At 42.6% G+C, this 14,072-nt stretch overlaps 1 protein-coding gene across 3 annotated transcripts in view; it reads left to right on the plus strand.

Moving 5' to 3' along the window:
- The window catches only part of tdrd6a (tudor domain containing 6a), a 32,862-nt gene that overhangs the window by 10,078 nt on the left and 8,712 nt on the right, over window positions 1–14,072 (plus strand). For all 3 annotated transcript variants that reach the window (XR_014907565.1, XM_085381970.1, XM_085381971.1), the window contains exon 2: window positions 8,377–14,048. Coding sequence is in view for 2 of the 3 variants with exons in the window: in XM_085381970.1 (XP_085238096.1) it covers window positions 8,453–14,048 (5,596 nt within the window). In the remaining variant the exon portion in view is untranslated. The remainder of the gene's footprint in view (window positions 1–8,376; window positions 14,049–14,072) is intronic.

Here is a 14,072-nt window from a genome sequence, read left to right on the forward strand (position 1 = left end):
ATACAAGACCACTGATAATCTCCCTCGATCTGGGGCTCCACGCAAGATCTCATCCCGTGGGGTCAAAATGATCATGAGAACGGTGAGCAAAGATCCCAGAACCACACGGGGGGACCTGGTGAATGACCTGCAGAGAGCTGGGACCAAAGTAACAAAGGTCACCATCAGTAACACACTACAACGGCAGGGAATCAAATCCCGCAGTGCCAGACGTGTTCCGCTGCTGAAGCCAGTGCATGTCCAGGCCCGTCTGAAGTTTGCCAGAGAGCACATGGATGATACAGCAGAGGATTGGGAGAATGTCATGTGGTCAGATGAAACCAAAGTAGAACTTTTTGGTATAAACTCAACTCGTCGTGTTTGGAGGAAGAAGAATACTGAGTTGCATCCCAAGAACACCATACCTACTGTGAAGCATGGGGGTGGAAACATCATGCTATGGGGCTGTTTTTCTGCCAAGGGGACAGGACGACTGATCCGTGTTAAGGACAGAATGAATGGGGCCACGTATCGTGAGATTTTGAGCCAAAACCTCCTTCCATCAGTGAGAACTTTGAAGATGAAACGAGGCTGGGTCTTCCAACATGACAATGATCCAAAACACACCGCCCGGGCAACAAAGGAGTGGCTCCGTAAGAAGCATTTGAAAGTCCTGGAGTGGCCTAGCCAGTCTCCAGACCTCAACCCCATAGAAAATCTGTGGCGGGAGTTGAAAGTCCGTGTTGCTCGGCGACAGCCCCAAAACATCACTGCTCTCGAGAAGATCTGCATGGAGGAATGGGCCAAAATACCAGCTACTGTGTGCGCAAACCTGGTAAAGACCTATAGTAAACGTTTGACCTCTGTTATTGCCAACAAAGGTTATGTTACAAAGTATTGAGTTGTATTTTTGTTATTGACCAAATACTTATTTTCCACCCTAATTTACGAATAAATTCTTTACAGATCCTACCATGTGGATTCATGGATTTTTTTTTCACATTCTGTCTCTCACAGTTGACGTGTACCTCTGGTGCAAATTACTGACCTCTGTCATCATTTTAGGTGGGGGAACTTGCACAATCGGTGGCTGACTAAATACTTTTTTGCCCCACTGTACAATCAGTGTTTTGTCAGTGTTTACTCAGCATTCAAGGACAGCAATATTTGCATAGTATTTTTACTGCCATGTAGTGCACATATGTTTTGGGCAAAAACATTTTTTAATATTAAAATACGAACATTTGTAACAAACAATTGACAAATTCCAATGTAAAACTTTATCTGCCTATTAAAAAAAGAAGATAATCTTCTCACAAACTGGTGTTTGATTTTGAAACAGGAAAAAAGTGGGGAAACAACTGAAAAGACTAACATTTGAATAAAACCTGAAAGCAAGTAAATACTTTCTATGCTGCCTTATGGTAAACTGTGGTAATATTGATAAAGAACAACACTGGCTGATGATGAAATCCAGTCAGCTGGCATGGTGACACTGCCAGTATTAACCTGCAGGGCTGGACTGGGACAGAAAATTGGGCATTTTGACTACAGACCGGCCCACCAGGTATTAAAGCCATAAAGACTTTGAATGAAAACAAATGCTGTTGTGACAGTGATGTACAGTCTTGTTGGTATATGTATGATTTCTATACATTTTACGTCAGATAAAAACTTTGGTTGTAAGATTTAGATAATTATTTAATAAAAGCTAGATATTTTAAATGAAAATAAGAAAGAAAAGTATTTCTTTGTGCCCCACCTTTCCCTGTTAATGCCCTACCTGGCCCCCTGGCAACACTTTGCTAGATCCACCCCTGCACAGTTACCAGCTGTCAGCTACCTAAAAAAGGATCCTGGTGTTATTTGTCTCTCAGAAACAGTTCATAACTTCAACTCATTCATGTCACCTAAAAGGTAAACCTGTTTCTCCATCACAGCTCTGATGATTCAGTAAGGACATCTCCTGGTTTCATCTTCATGTTTCCCTCTCACCACATATCCAAACCGACATAATGACCAGCAGCTTTACAGCTGTGGCTCCAGCAAACATCAGCTGATACTAGAAATTAATATTAAATAAATTCTAACAACAGCTGATCAAGCTTAAACGTGCTGCTGTTGTTTAGCGCGACATCCGCTGGTTTCCTCTTTCTGGCGCAAAGTGGGCGATAAACAAACAAGAGAGAAAAGCCGATCAGCTGATCATTGATCAGTTTCATGATTGAAGTAGAAACAGGAGAGGCAGGGGGAGAGAATGAGAGAAGAAGAGGCAGCTGTGCAGCGTTACGACAGAATAACTCCAGCTTTGTGTCTTTTTTTCATTATAGCGAAAGTCCGGGACAAACTGCGTCTCTTCTCAGCTCAATACGAAACGTGTAATATTTTCTCTGAATGACGGACCATTCCATTTTTTTAAGGAGCCGTTGGCAACTCTACTAACTAACCTTATGAATAAAATAAAGTTCACTATCAGTAACATCATAGCACCCACCCAGCTGTATAAAAACTCCGTCAAACTGGCTAGAACGCAGTATGAGTTATTGCAACTGAGGGTAAAAAGTCAGCACAACGAAAATAAACTCCACCTAAACGTGGTTTATATCTGACCCAGAGAGACTGCAGCTCATAACTTCTTACCTGAAGTTCAGTTCACCTGACACTCGGACTGGTGGCTGCCTCGGGGCTCTCCTACTGCCTCCCCTTCCCTCATCCACCTGCTGGCCTCTGTGGAAGCTCTGCGATAGCCACCAACCAACAACTGAGTTATTTTTACACATCGACCTGCATCTGGCCAATCCACCACCTCTCATTGTTCATGCCATTACAAAAAAAATAAAAAATAAGTCACCGGGCAGATGCCCGGTATGCCCGATGGCCAGTCCAGCGATGTTAACCTGCAACCAAATCTGCAGCTCCATACAGCAATGTTACGACTTAGATTATATCTTATAACTCATAACTCTTATGTTAGCTGCCCTCAGTAGCATACTGTCTGAAATATTCGACGGCTGCAATAATTCTTTAAGTGTTATTTTTTTCCTTGGTATTCTAATTTCACCGAAGTTTACTAAACTCAAACTTAATATTACTTACCGGGATATTTATTCTGTCCTCATTTTCTTTCACCGAAAAATTGTTTCCTGCAGTGCCGTCTTTCGCGCTTGGCTCTCCTACCTTTGCTAACGTGATGCACATAGCGCAGAAGCCGATGCTGCATTCACTTACAATCGGATATCTGAGCTTCACCGTGAAAACATAATCGTACATTTGATATTTGATTGAATTTTATTGTTTTGCCTTTGGGGTGGCACCTGGGGTGGCCAGTCTGGTTGGGGGGGTGGCTTGTGCCCCCCCAGGCCACCCCGCTGGGCACGCCACTGCTGATAAATGATCAGAATTATAATATTTCTAACTGTTTGAGGCTAAGTTGAATCGAATTGGGACTTTGAAAACCGGAATCGAATGGATTATAGAAATCGGTGATGATACCCAGCCCTAGTGAGCAGCCTAGGCACGACAGAAGTGGATGTAGCTGTAATAGGAAAGGAACTATTGCTAACTTTTCTGTTAAGTTAAGGCCTGATCCTTCTGAAATTCATAGCCAGTGCTCTGACACGGTGTCATCAATCTTTGAATGCTGAAAATGCACAGTGTATCCAGAAAAACACATTATAATATATAAATTATTAGAAAATTTGTGTGCGCCTAACTTTTGTGCCGGTACGCCTAACTTTTTAAAGTTAGGCGTACCGGTACGCCCATGGCAAAAAGTTAGTCTAGAGCCCTGTCAAGTATTTGTGCAGATCTAATATTTAAGGGGAGACTATTCCAAAGTCTGGGACCTGCCACAGAGAAGGATCTATCACCACAGGATTTGAGGTTAGTCCGTGGGATGGACAACATTAGTTTTGAGCTAGACCTTGTGGTTTTTCCTGGAGCATAGGCAGAGAGGAGCTCAGACAGGTAAGGAGGGACTCGGGCATTAAGTGACTTAAAAACAAAAAGTAGAAGTTTAAATTGGATCCTGTAGGAGACAGGAAGCCAGTGTAAAGAAGCTAAAACTGAGGTTATATGCTCTCTCCGTTTGGTACCAGTTAGCAGGCGAGCAGCAGCATTTTGAACCATCTGAAGACGATGGATGGTGGCCTGATCCAGACCATAATACAATGAATTGCAGTAGTCCAATCTGCAAGTAAGAAAAAGGTGAATAACACGCTCAAAGATGTTAGCTGGAAGGTATGGCTTTACCTTGGCTAGCTGTCTTAACTGAAAAAAACAGGACTGAACTACTGCACTCACCTGCTTATTCAATTTAAAAGAACCATCAATGTAGACACCGAGGTTTCTTACATGTTTTACAATACGAGGAAAGGGTGCCCAGAGTGCTGTCGATACGATTAAAGTTGCCAAAAATGACAACCTCAGTTTTATTTTCATTTAGCTTTAAAAAATTTAATGACAACCACTGTTTGACATCATCAAGGCAGCGTAATAAGAGCTGCGGATGGTCTGACCCTGCTTTTAAAGGTAGATAAATCTGCAAATCATCAGCAAAACAATGAAATGAAATGCTGTACCGTGAGAAGATGGAGCCCAATGGCAACAAATAGAGTGCGAACAGGGCAGGACCCAAAATAGAGCCTTGAGGTACACCGTATTTAAGAGGGGCTATTTTGGAGTTGTGGGGGCCCATATTGACATAAAAAAAACCTTTCTGACAAATAGGAACGAAACCACTGTAGGGCAGATCCTTTTAGGCCAGCATGAAATTCTAGCCGTGATAACAGGATGTCACGGTCGACCGTGTCAAAAGCTGCTGGCAAGTCCAACAATAAAAGGGCAGCAGGGCTGCCAGAGTCCAGAGTTAAAAGAATATCGTTAAAAATCCTTAAAAGTGCCGTCTCAGTGCTATGTAGTGATTTAAAACCAGATTGAAATTTTTCAGAGATCATATTAAAATCAAGGTGTGCCTGCAACTGTAGGTAGACCACTTTCTCCAAGACTTTAGATAGAAAAGGAAGCTTTGAGATAGGCCTGTAGTTGGACAGAACAGTTGGGTCCAGGTTTTGTTTTTTTAAGAAGAGGCTGAACTACAGCTTGTTTAAACAACTTCAGACCTATCCACTGATATAAAGTTTTTCATAATTTTCTTAATATTTTTTATGTTTTTATAGCTTTATTGTCATAAAGACCCCTGTTTATTTTTTATTATTTTTTTTTTTTTTTTGGGGGGGGGGGACCCATAATATATATTATAAATATATTCTCAATCACATTCACACCACTCTCTTATATCAGCTCCACTACATCGAGACTATTTTATGGTGGTCAGCTGTTTTATTGTCATGTATTTTGCATAATAAGATAACCATGTCCTGCATTCAAAACCACTGAAAATGTCTATGGTGGTGCTGTACCTAATATTGTGCTCATTGGATCCAAAACATATTTTTCCTTTATTTTGAAGGCTGAGGCTTAGATCCATTAGATATTCACGAGAAAAAAATTATCACATGTCAGGATTACAGTATATCGAAAATATGTGATTATAATGGGAGTCAATGGGACTCCCATGCGTGGGGCTGGACGGCGTCAACGTGTTAACGAGCTAACCATGCTAACCGCGCTAACGAGCTAACCGCGCTAACCCTAAAATCCTTTCATTCTCTCAAAAGTTGATAGCGCGCCTTATGTATGAATTCTGGTTGTGCTTGATGGCCGCGAACCGATTTTATGTGGTACACGGCGCTCAGCAGTCTGTCAAAAATGTTTTAGTTCGACTTTGGTAAGTTACGGAGCTGCACTGCTTGATAGATTGTCGGCGCATTACGGCTACTGAGGAGCTTCGCGGAGTGATACGTACTGTGCTTCAACGTAGTATTACCGTATTGTGTGTGTGTATAAGGACCATAAATAGCACCTGTAAGAGACGTGGTTATGAAGCGGATTTCAAACTCCAGGCTGTCAGTCATGCAGTAGAACTTGGGAACAGAGCAGCTGTGAAATCTGTCTGTCTTTGTTATTACGCTCAGCGTCTTTTAGTTTACATTTTGACTGCACAATTGTGAGCTCTTTGTTTAGCACAAAAACAACATTGTTTTCTTTTATTTATGGAGCATTATTATTTAATGAATGCTCATAATTTAATTTTGAGTAATTTTTCATGTACATCTGCGCTGTATGTTAATAAAAGTGCCTGTGTGACATCTGGGACACAGCTTTGACTAAGAACTCTTTTTGTTCTTACTTTATGGCTTAAAAAAAATATCGAGATATATATCTTATATCGCCATCCAGCTAAAAAATATCGAGATATGAATTTTGGGTCATATCGCCCAGCCCTACGTGGGACCAGTAACCCACTGGGTCAAGTTAAGAGTCAATAATATTTAAAAAGTCCTTGACCAAAAGTTTAGTCACAGCAGACATAGATGTTACAATCACCAAGGATTAAAAAACTGTCAAATTTAAGAACGATTCCAGCCATAAAACCTGAAAACTCTTTGATAAAATCCTTGTTAAACTTGGGAGGGCGATATATGAGGGCACACAGTAAAGGCGCAGCAGAATTCAGGTGTAACTCAAACAGCTGGAGTTCAAAACTAGAAAATGAGTCGTGCTGTAATGTTTGATGGCAATGAAATCGAGCGTTGAACACAGTGGCTAAGCCTCCCCCCCTACCAGAGGACCGAGGGAGGCTGAAGAATGAGAAATTAGGAGGGACCAGCCCCGAAAAAGCTACAGACTCAGAAAGTCCAACTGTTGTGACTTTAGGAAGTCATTTAATTCAAACGTCTTGTTTGCTAATGATCTTACATTTAGTAAAGCCATTTGGAGTGTGTAGATCCTAACATCAGATGTTCCAGCTCGGTTAAGTGTGCGAAGATTTCCGTGGTCCACGCCGCATCCACGGGTCCCAGGCCACTCAGGGAAATAAAAAGCTGAGAGCGGGGGATCAAGTGTCGTGGGAGCTCCAGGGACAACAGGCAGGATCCATCTAAAGACGCACTCTGCTGGTCCAGTAGTTCCACGAGAAGCACGGAGAAGAGCTCGGACTTTGATGAGTGTACCAGCCCACTTTCCCCGTTTCCTCGGGCGCTTCTTCCAGGAAGTGGTGTATGTGTGTTGGCACAGATAAACCGGGATACAGGGCTCAAAAAGTGGTGGAGGCCCATAATCATCTCCAATTTCGTTGTACTCTGTACAATGACAATAAAGGCTATTCTATTCTATCTCCTGTCTCAGTTTGCTTAAGAGCCAGGGTATACGATGCTTTGATTTCTAAGAGTAACTGGCGATTGTACACACGCAGAGCGAGGGCATTTTGGGATAAAATAGAGAAGGATAAGGCTAGCGAAAGCCAAAGCAAAGCTAGCAGAGTTGACGGACGTGTCGCCGTGCATACTGCTGGTGCCATCTAGATATAAGACATCTATCGTCCCGATAACGATATAAATCACAAAAATTTAACATTTTCTGTAAATTCTGTGAATCTCGGGGAGCTCGACTTGCGTGAAGTGTTTCCAGCTGGGCGTCATGTAGCTGGAGTAGAGTGTTTTAACTGATGTATGAAACTATACATTTTTAGACATAAGTTGTAACGGCCGCCGTTTTCTTGGTAAGTATTTATTTCACAGCGTGCTGCGGGGAAAAGCCTGTTCCAGGGCTCGCAAAATTTCAAAATCCCTGGTAGCCCTTCGGGCAGGGGCTCTTCAGTTTTTGGTAGCCCAAAATAAATTTAAGTAGCCCGAATAAAAAAGAGCAATTTTTTGATTGATGTTTTGTTTCTTGTTTTGTTTCCTTTGATTGAGGGAAAACCTATTAACCTATTACTATAGTGACCAGAGAGCATTAAGGGGCAGAGAGGAGGATGTTACTCCTAATGTTGTTGGCGCCTTTTAGGAGGACGCTGCTAATGAAATTACACAGTGAATTTGCGTTTATTATTATATTTACAAAATACCAGAGTTTTTGTCTTGGTTGTATAATTTTATTTTGTTTTATTTATCCGCCACACCTTAAAGGCCCGTCCGTGAAAATATTATCGGACATTAAACCGTTCATGGGGCAAAAAAGGTTGGGAACTGCTGCTCTACTACATAAATTAGGGGTAGGTGATATAACCACGCCGTGGACACAAGTTTGTGAATGCAGTAACTCAAGAATGGGGCTTCTGAATTCAGTTTCAGGATTCTGAAACTCATACCATGTATGTATCTGCTAAAAATCTTGGAGAAGTTCAAATCTCAGTGGCAAATCTCAAGGTCAGAGGTCAAGTTTTCTAAGAATCTTGTGAATGTGATAACTCAAATGAGGCAACGTCAAATTTATACCACTGGTTGTTACATTTAGTGTGTGTGTGTGTGTGTGTGTGCGCGCTCTTGTGTTTTCCAGATAAGATCCAGATCCTCATGCAGCGGTGTTGAGAGGTGACAAATCATGGGTAGCTAGATTTGATAAAACTGCCAAAATGTCGTCAATCTTAGGACTCCCTACACGAGGATCAGATGTAACTGTTCTCATATCCAGGGTCCATGTGCATCCCTATTGTGTACTTGTGGAATTCTGGGGAAAATTTAGCCTGGAGAAGACTGCAGAGTATGAACGTCTAGCCAAAGACATCCAGTCCCCTGGGGACTCTTTGCAAGAACTGGAAGGAAAACCTGGTGACCAGTGCTTGGTTCAGATTGAGAGTATTTGGTATAGGGCTCGCATAGTCTCAAGTAATGGCTCGAAATACACAGTGTTCCTCATTGACAAAGGAACAACATGCCGTGCCAACACAAGTAGGCTTGCATGGAGTAAAAAGGAGCATTTCCAACTGCCTCCTGAAGTGGAGTTTTGTGTGCTAGCTAATGTGCTACCACTGTCACTTGAGAACAAATGGTCCCCAATGGCGCTTGAATTTCTGAAATCTCTAACTGGGAAGTGTGTTTCAGCACATGTGCAGCAAGTACTAGTCCTGAACAGAACATTCCTCCTACACATACCTTGCATATCCAAACAAATGTATGAGATGGGATTTGCTAAGAAACTATCCCCAAACATCTTCCAGGACTTTGTCCTGAAGTCAGTGCAGCCCCATAGTGGAGCTGAGGTTTTTCCAGAGATCAAACGGCTGTCCGTGGGACCTGTTGAACAACTGCGCAAGCAAGAGGTGTTCATGTACCCAGAGCTACAGGGAGGAACTGTAGAGACAGTCGTTGTAACAGAAGTGACAAACCCACAGAGGATTTTTTGCCAGTTAAAGGTCTTCTCTCAAGAACTGAAGAAACTGTCAGATCAGCTTACACAGAGCTGCGAAGGGAGAATGCCCAATTGCATTATAGGCCCAGATATGATTGGGTCTCCATGTTCTGCAAGAGGAAGTGATGGCAAATGGTACCGCTCTATTCTACAGCAGGTATTTCCAACCAGTAACATGGTGGAAGTATTGAATGTTGACAGTGGAACCAAAGAGTTTGTTAAAGTGGAGAATGTAAGGTCACTGGCTGCAGAGTTCTTTAGGATGCCAGTTGTCACCTACATCTGCTCTCTCCATGGAGCTATTGACAAAGGGGTAGGATGGACAACCACCCAAATTGACTACCTCAAGTCTCTCCTGCTGTACAAGACGATGATTGCCAAATTTGAGTACCAAAGCATCTCAGAGGGTGTTCACTATGTCACTCTTTATGGAGATGACAATACAAACATGAACATCTTGTTTGGTTCCAAAGAGGGCTGTTTGCTGGACTGTGAAAAAACACTGGAAGATTATGCTATTCGCAACACAGCACACAGGCAACCGCATCCAGCCCAGCAAGAAAGAACGATGCTAACTCCTGGAGAAGTTGTGGAAGAAAAAGAAGGGAAAGCAGTTGCAGAGAGGGTGCCTGCTGAAGTTCTCCTGCTAAACTCCTCACATGTGGCAGTTGTTCAGCATGTAACAAACCCATCAGAGTTTTACATCCAAACGCAAAACTATACAAAGCAGTTGAATGAATTAATGGATACTATCTACCATCTCTACAAAGATTCTCTGAATAAAGGATCTGTTAGAATTCCAACTGTTGGACTCTACTGTGCAGTCAAAGCAGCAGATGGTGATTTCTACAGAGCAACTGTGACTGAAGTTGGTGAGACACAGGTCGAGGTATTCTTTGTTGATTATGGAAATACAGAAGTGGTCAATAGGAGAAACCTCAGGATACTTCCTGCTGAGTTCAAAAAGCTGCCACGATTGGCACTAAAATGTACTCTGGCTGGTGTCAGACCTAAAGATGGGAGATGGAGTCAGAGTGCCTCTGCCTTTTTCAGAAAAGCAGTAACTGATAAAGAACTAAAAGTACATGTACTGGCCAAATATGATAGTGGCTATGTTGTCCATCTGACAGATCCCAAAGCAGAGGGAGAACAACAAGTCAGTACACTGTTGTGTAGTTCTGGTCTTGCTGAAAAGGCTGACAAACCAGGGCAGTGCAAAGACACAATGCATCCTGCTATTACGCCTCCCACACAATATCCAGTTGCCAGCCCACTATGTGGGAATAAGAACACTGGATTGGCTCTCCAAGTCCAAAACATAGTTGGCCTTAGCCAGAAAAAAGGAAGAATGGCTACCTTTAAGGAACACATGTTTCCTATCGGAAGTGTCCTTGATGTCAATGTGTCCTTCATTGAGAGCCCAAGCGACTTTTGGTGCCAGCTAGTTTATAATGCAGGACTCTTGAAATTGCTCATGGATGACATACAGGCACACTATGCAGGCAGTGAGTTTCAGCCAAATGTTGAAACGGCTTGTGTTGCTCGTCACCCTGGTAACGGATTGTGGTACAGGGCCCTTGCGATTCATAAACATGAAACTGCTCATGTGGATGTGTTGTTTGTTGACTATGGCCAGACAGAGACAGTCTCCTTCCAAGACCTGAGGAGAATCAGCCCAGAATTTCTTACTCTGCATGGTCAGGCTTTTCGATGCAGTTTGTGGAATCCCAATGACCCTACATCTGCTGTAACTGAGTGGAGCGAAGAGGCAGTAGAAAGGTTTAAAAACTTTGTGGACTCGGCTGCTTCCAACTTTGTGATTCTGAAATGCACCATATATGCTGTCATGTGCAGTGAGCAGAAGATTGTTTTCAACATTGTGGATCTAGAAACTCCATTTGAGAGTATTTGCACTAGTATGGTAAATGTCATGAAAGGTACACCTCCCAAAAAAGCTATGGGACCATCTTTTCATCTGGATACATACTACTACTCAACACACAGTGTCAAAACTGGGATGGAGGAAGAGGTCACAGTGACATGTGTGAACAATGTCAATCAGTTCTACTGCCAGCTTGAAAAGAATGCTGATGTGATTAATGACCTCAAGATGAAAGTGAGCAGTTTTTGTCGTCAGCTTGAGAATGTGAAGCTTCCAGTAGTCTTTGGAACTCTGTGCTTTGCAAGGTATACTGATGGGCAGTGGTACAGAGGGCAGATCAAGGCCACAAAGCCAGCACTCCTGGTTCACTTTGTGGATTACGGGGACACTATTGAAGTAGATAAATCTGACTTGCTCCCAGTTCCCAGAGAGGCAAACGACATCATGTCTGTACCTGTGCAAGCAGTGGTGTGTGGTCTTTCTGATGTCCCTGCGAATGTTTCCAGTGAGGTGAACAGCTGGTTTGAGACAACTGCAACAGAATGCAAATTCCGAGCGCTAGTAGTGGCCAGAGAACCTGATGGGAAAGTGCTAGTTGAGCTCTATCTTGGAAACACTCAGATCAATTCAAAGCTCAAGAAAAAGTTTCAGATTGAGATGCACACAGAAAGCCAGGTTGTTTGCCATGGTCGGAGAGCTTTTGAGGCTTCACCGAGTTATTTGCAAAAGACGACAAAATGGACCACAAAAATGGAAGATGACACACAATTCCTGAAGAAAAACAGTTTCTCTGCTTCAAAACCTCCTTTTACTTTAAGGGATGACAGGAAATCTAATGAAATGAAACTTTGGAACAAAACAAAGTCAGTTCATGAAAATGGTCAAAGGATCAAGAGTCCACAACTAGAGTTGTACACACCTCCACAGCAAAGGCAGTCATCTGCTGGTGGCAATGTCAGATCTTCAGATCTTCCAACAGATACCAAGAAACTCAAGTCAACAGTAAATGGCACAGAATCCCAAAAGGAAAGTAATGCTGAAAAGCTTCCTAAACTTTCAGACTTGCCCTCAAATTCTGTCACACCTGGTATGGTAGCAGATGTCTACATGTCACATTGCAACAGCCCATTAAGTTTCTATGTGCACTGTGTAAGGGATGAGGATCATATATTTTCCCTGGTAGAAAAGCTCAATGACCCCAATTCAACTCCAGAAACCAACAGGCTCAAAGAATTGCTACCAGGTGACCTTGTTCAAGCACAGTTCGCAGATGATTCCTCATGGTACCGAGCAGTTGTAAGAGAACTCCATAGTGATGCAATGGCTCTCATTGAGTTTGTTGATTTTGGCAATACAGTCATGACTCCACTTTCCAAGATGGGCAGACTCCACGAGAAATTCTTGCAGCTGCCAATGTACAGCACACACTGTATGCTGAGTGATGCTGCTGGTCTTGGGGAAGAGGTTGTAGTTGATCCAGATGTGGTGTCTGCTTTCAAAGAAAAGATTTCTAGCAGTGGAGAAAAAGTGTTCAAGTGCCAGTTTGTCAGGAAAATTGGGTCTGTGTGGGAAGTTAACCTTGAAGACAATGGTGTGAAGGTTACGTATAAAGTGCCTACTGTAGATCCTGAAATCACTTCAGAGAAACTTGAGCAAGTAAAGGAAAGGAAGGAGCCATCCCAGGTATCTGATATCAGAGAAGTGCCAGAGAGATCAGTGCTGAGCCACTGCTCCCCACATAACTTTCTGGAAGACCTTTTTGAGGGGCAGAAATTGGAAGCCTATGTCACAGTCATAAATGATGATCAGACTTTCTGGTGTCAGTCTGCTAGTTCAGAAGAACATGATGAGATCTTATTAGGTCTCTCAGAAGTTGAGAATTCAGCAGGTCAGAACCATATTGATCCAGATGCTCTTGTTCCTGGAAGTCTATGTATTGCTCGCTTTTTAGACGATGAGTTTTGGTATCGTGCAGAGGTCATTGACAAAAATGAGGGTGAGCTCTCTGTTTTCTTTTTGGACTATGGAAACAAGACTAGAGTCAGCATAACAGATGTGAGAGAAATGCCACCTTGCTTGTTGAAGATTCCACCACAGGCATTTTTGTGCGAGCTTGAAGGCTTTGATGTTTTGTGTGGATATTGGGAAAGTGTAGCAAAGGTTGAATTGTCTGCACTCATAGATGTTAAACTGTTGCAGTTGACTGTCACAAAACTAGCAAGAGCTACAGGAACAATCTTTGTGCAGGTGGAATGCGAAGGTCAGGTGATAAACGAGTTGATGAAAACCTGGTGGAAGAGCTTCATAACCGAAAATAAAGCCAAAGCAGATGAACTGCCTGATTCAGATGAAGCTTCAGTGCAGACTGACTCATCTGTAAATGAGTCTGTGGTACCTGACGATCAAGTAGAGAATCCCAAAACCCAAGAAGTAGACAAATCTCATATCCACTTTGAGAAAGACAACAGTGACGAGCTCAGCACTGATCAGTTTGAGCCTTGCACAGAAGATGAGGTACAAAAATTAAGTACTCCAAAGTCCTCTAAAGATTCAGTTCATCTTGAGTTTTTTGGGATCCAAGAAGAAAGTGTTTCCACAGAGAAGATCGAAGTCCAAGCCTCTGCAATATTGATCAAGGACAGATTTCCTGGTGATAGTGGTATAGATGAAAGTATATTGTCGCCACTTGATAACCAAGATGACAAAGACCAAAATGTTTTGACTATGAACTTTAACATGGAGGACACTAACAAAGAACCTGAAGAGGAGCAAGCCTTGGTAATGGACGCTTTTGGGCCCAACGTCTCAAGTTCTCCAGTGGATGAGAACCTTTTAGAGACAACAGATGACCTAGAGGGAACTGCAAGAACTGACAAGGTATCTCTACTTGAAGAGATGAACGCAGTTTCCTACAGCTTTGACATCATGAATGTTTCTGGTAAGAAAGAGCTTAATTTCTCTT

The sequence above is a fragment of the Rhamphochromis longiceps genome, linkage group LG15 (genome assembly GCF_057381845.1).
Source record: "Rhamphochromis longiceps isolate RC_006_pf linkage group LG15, R_longiceps_female_GT1.1, whole genome shotgun sequence".
Taxonomy (NCBI): Eukaryota; Metazoa; Chordata; class Actinopteri; order Cichliformes; family Cichlidae; genus Rhamphochromis; species Rhamphochromis longiceps.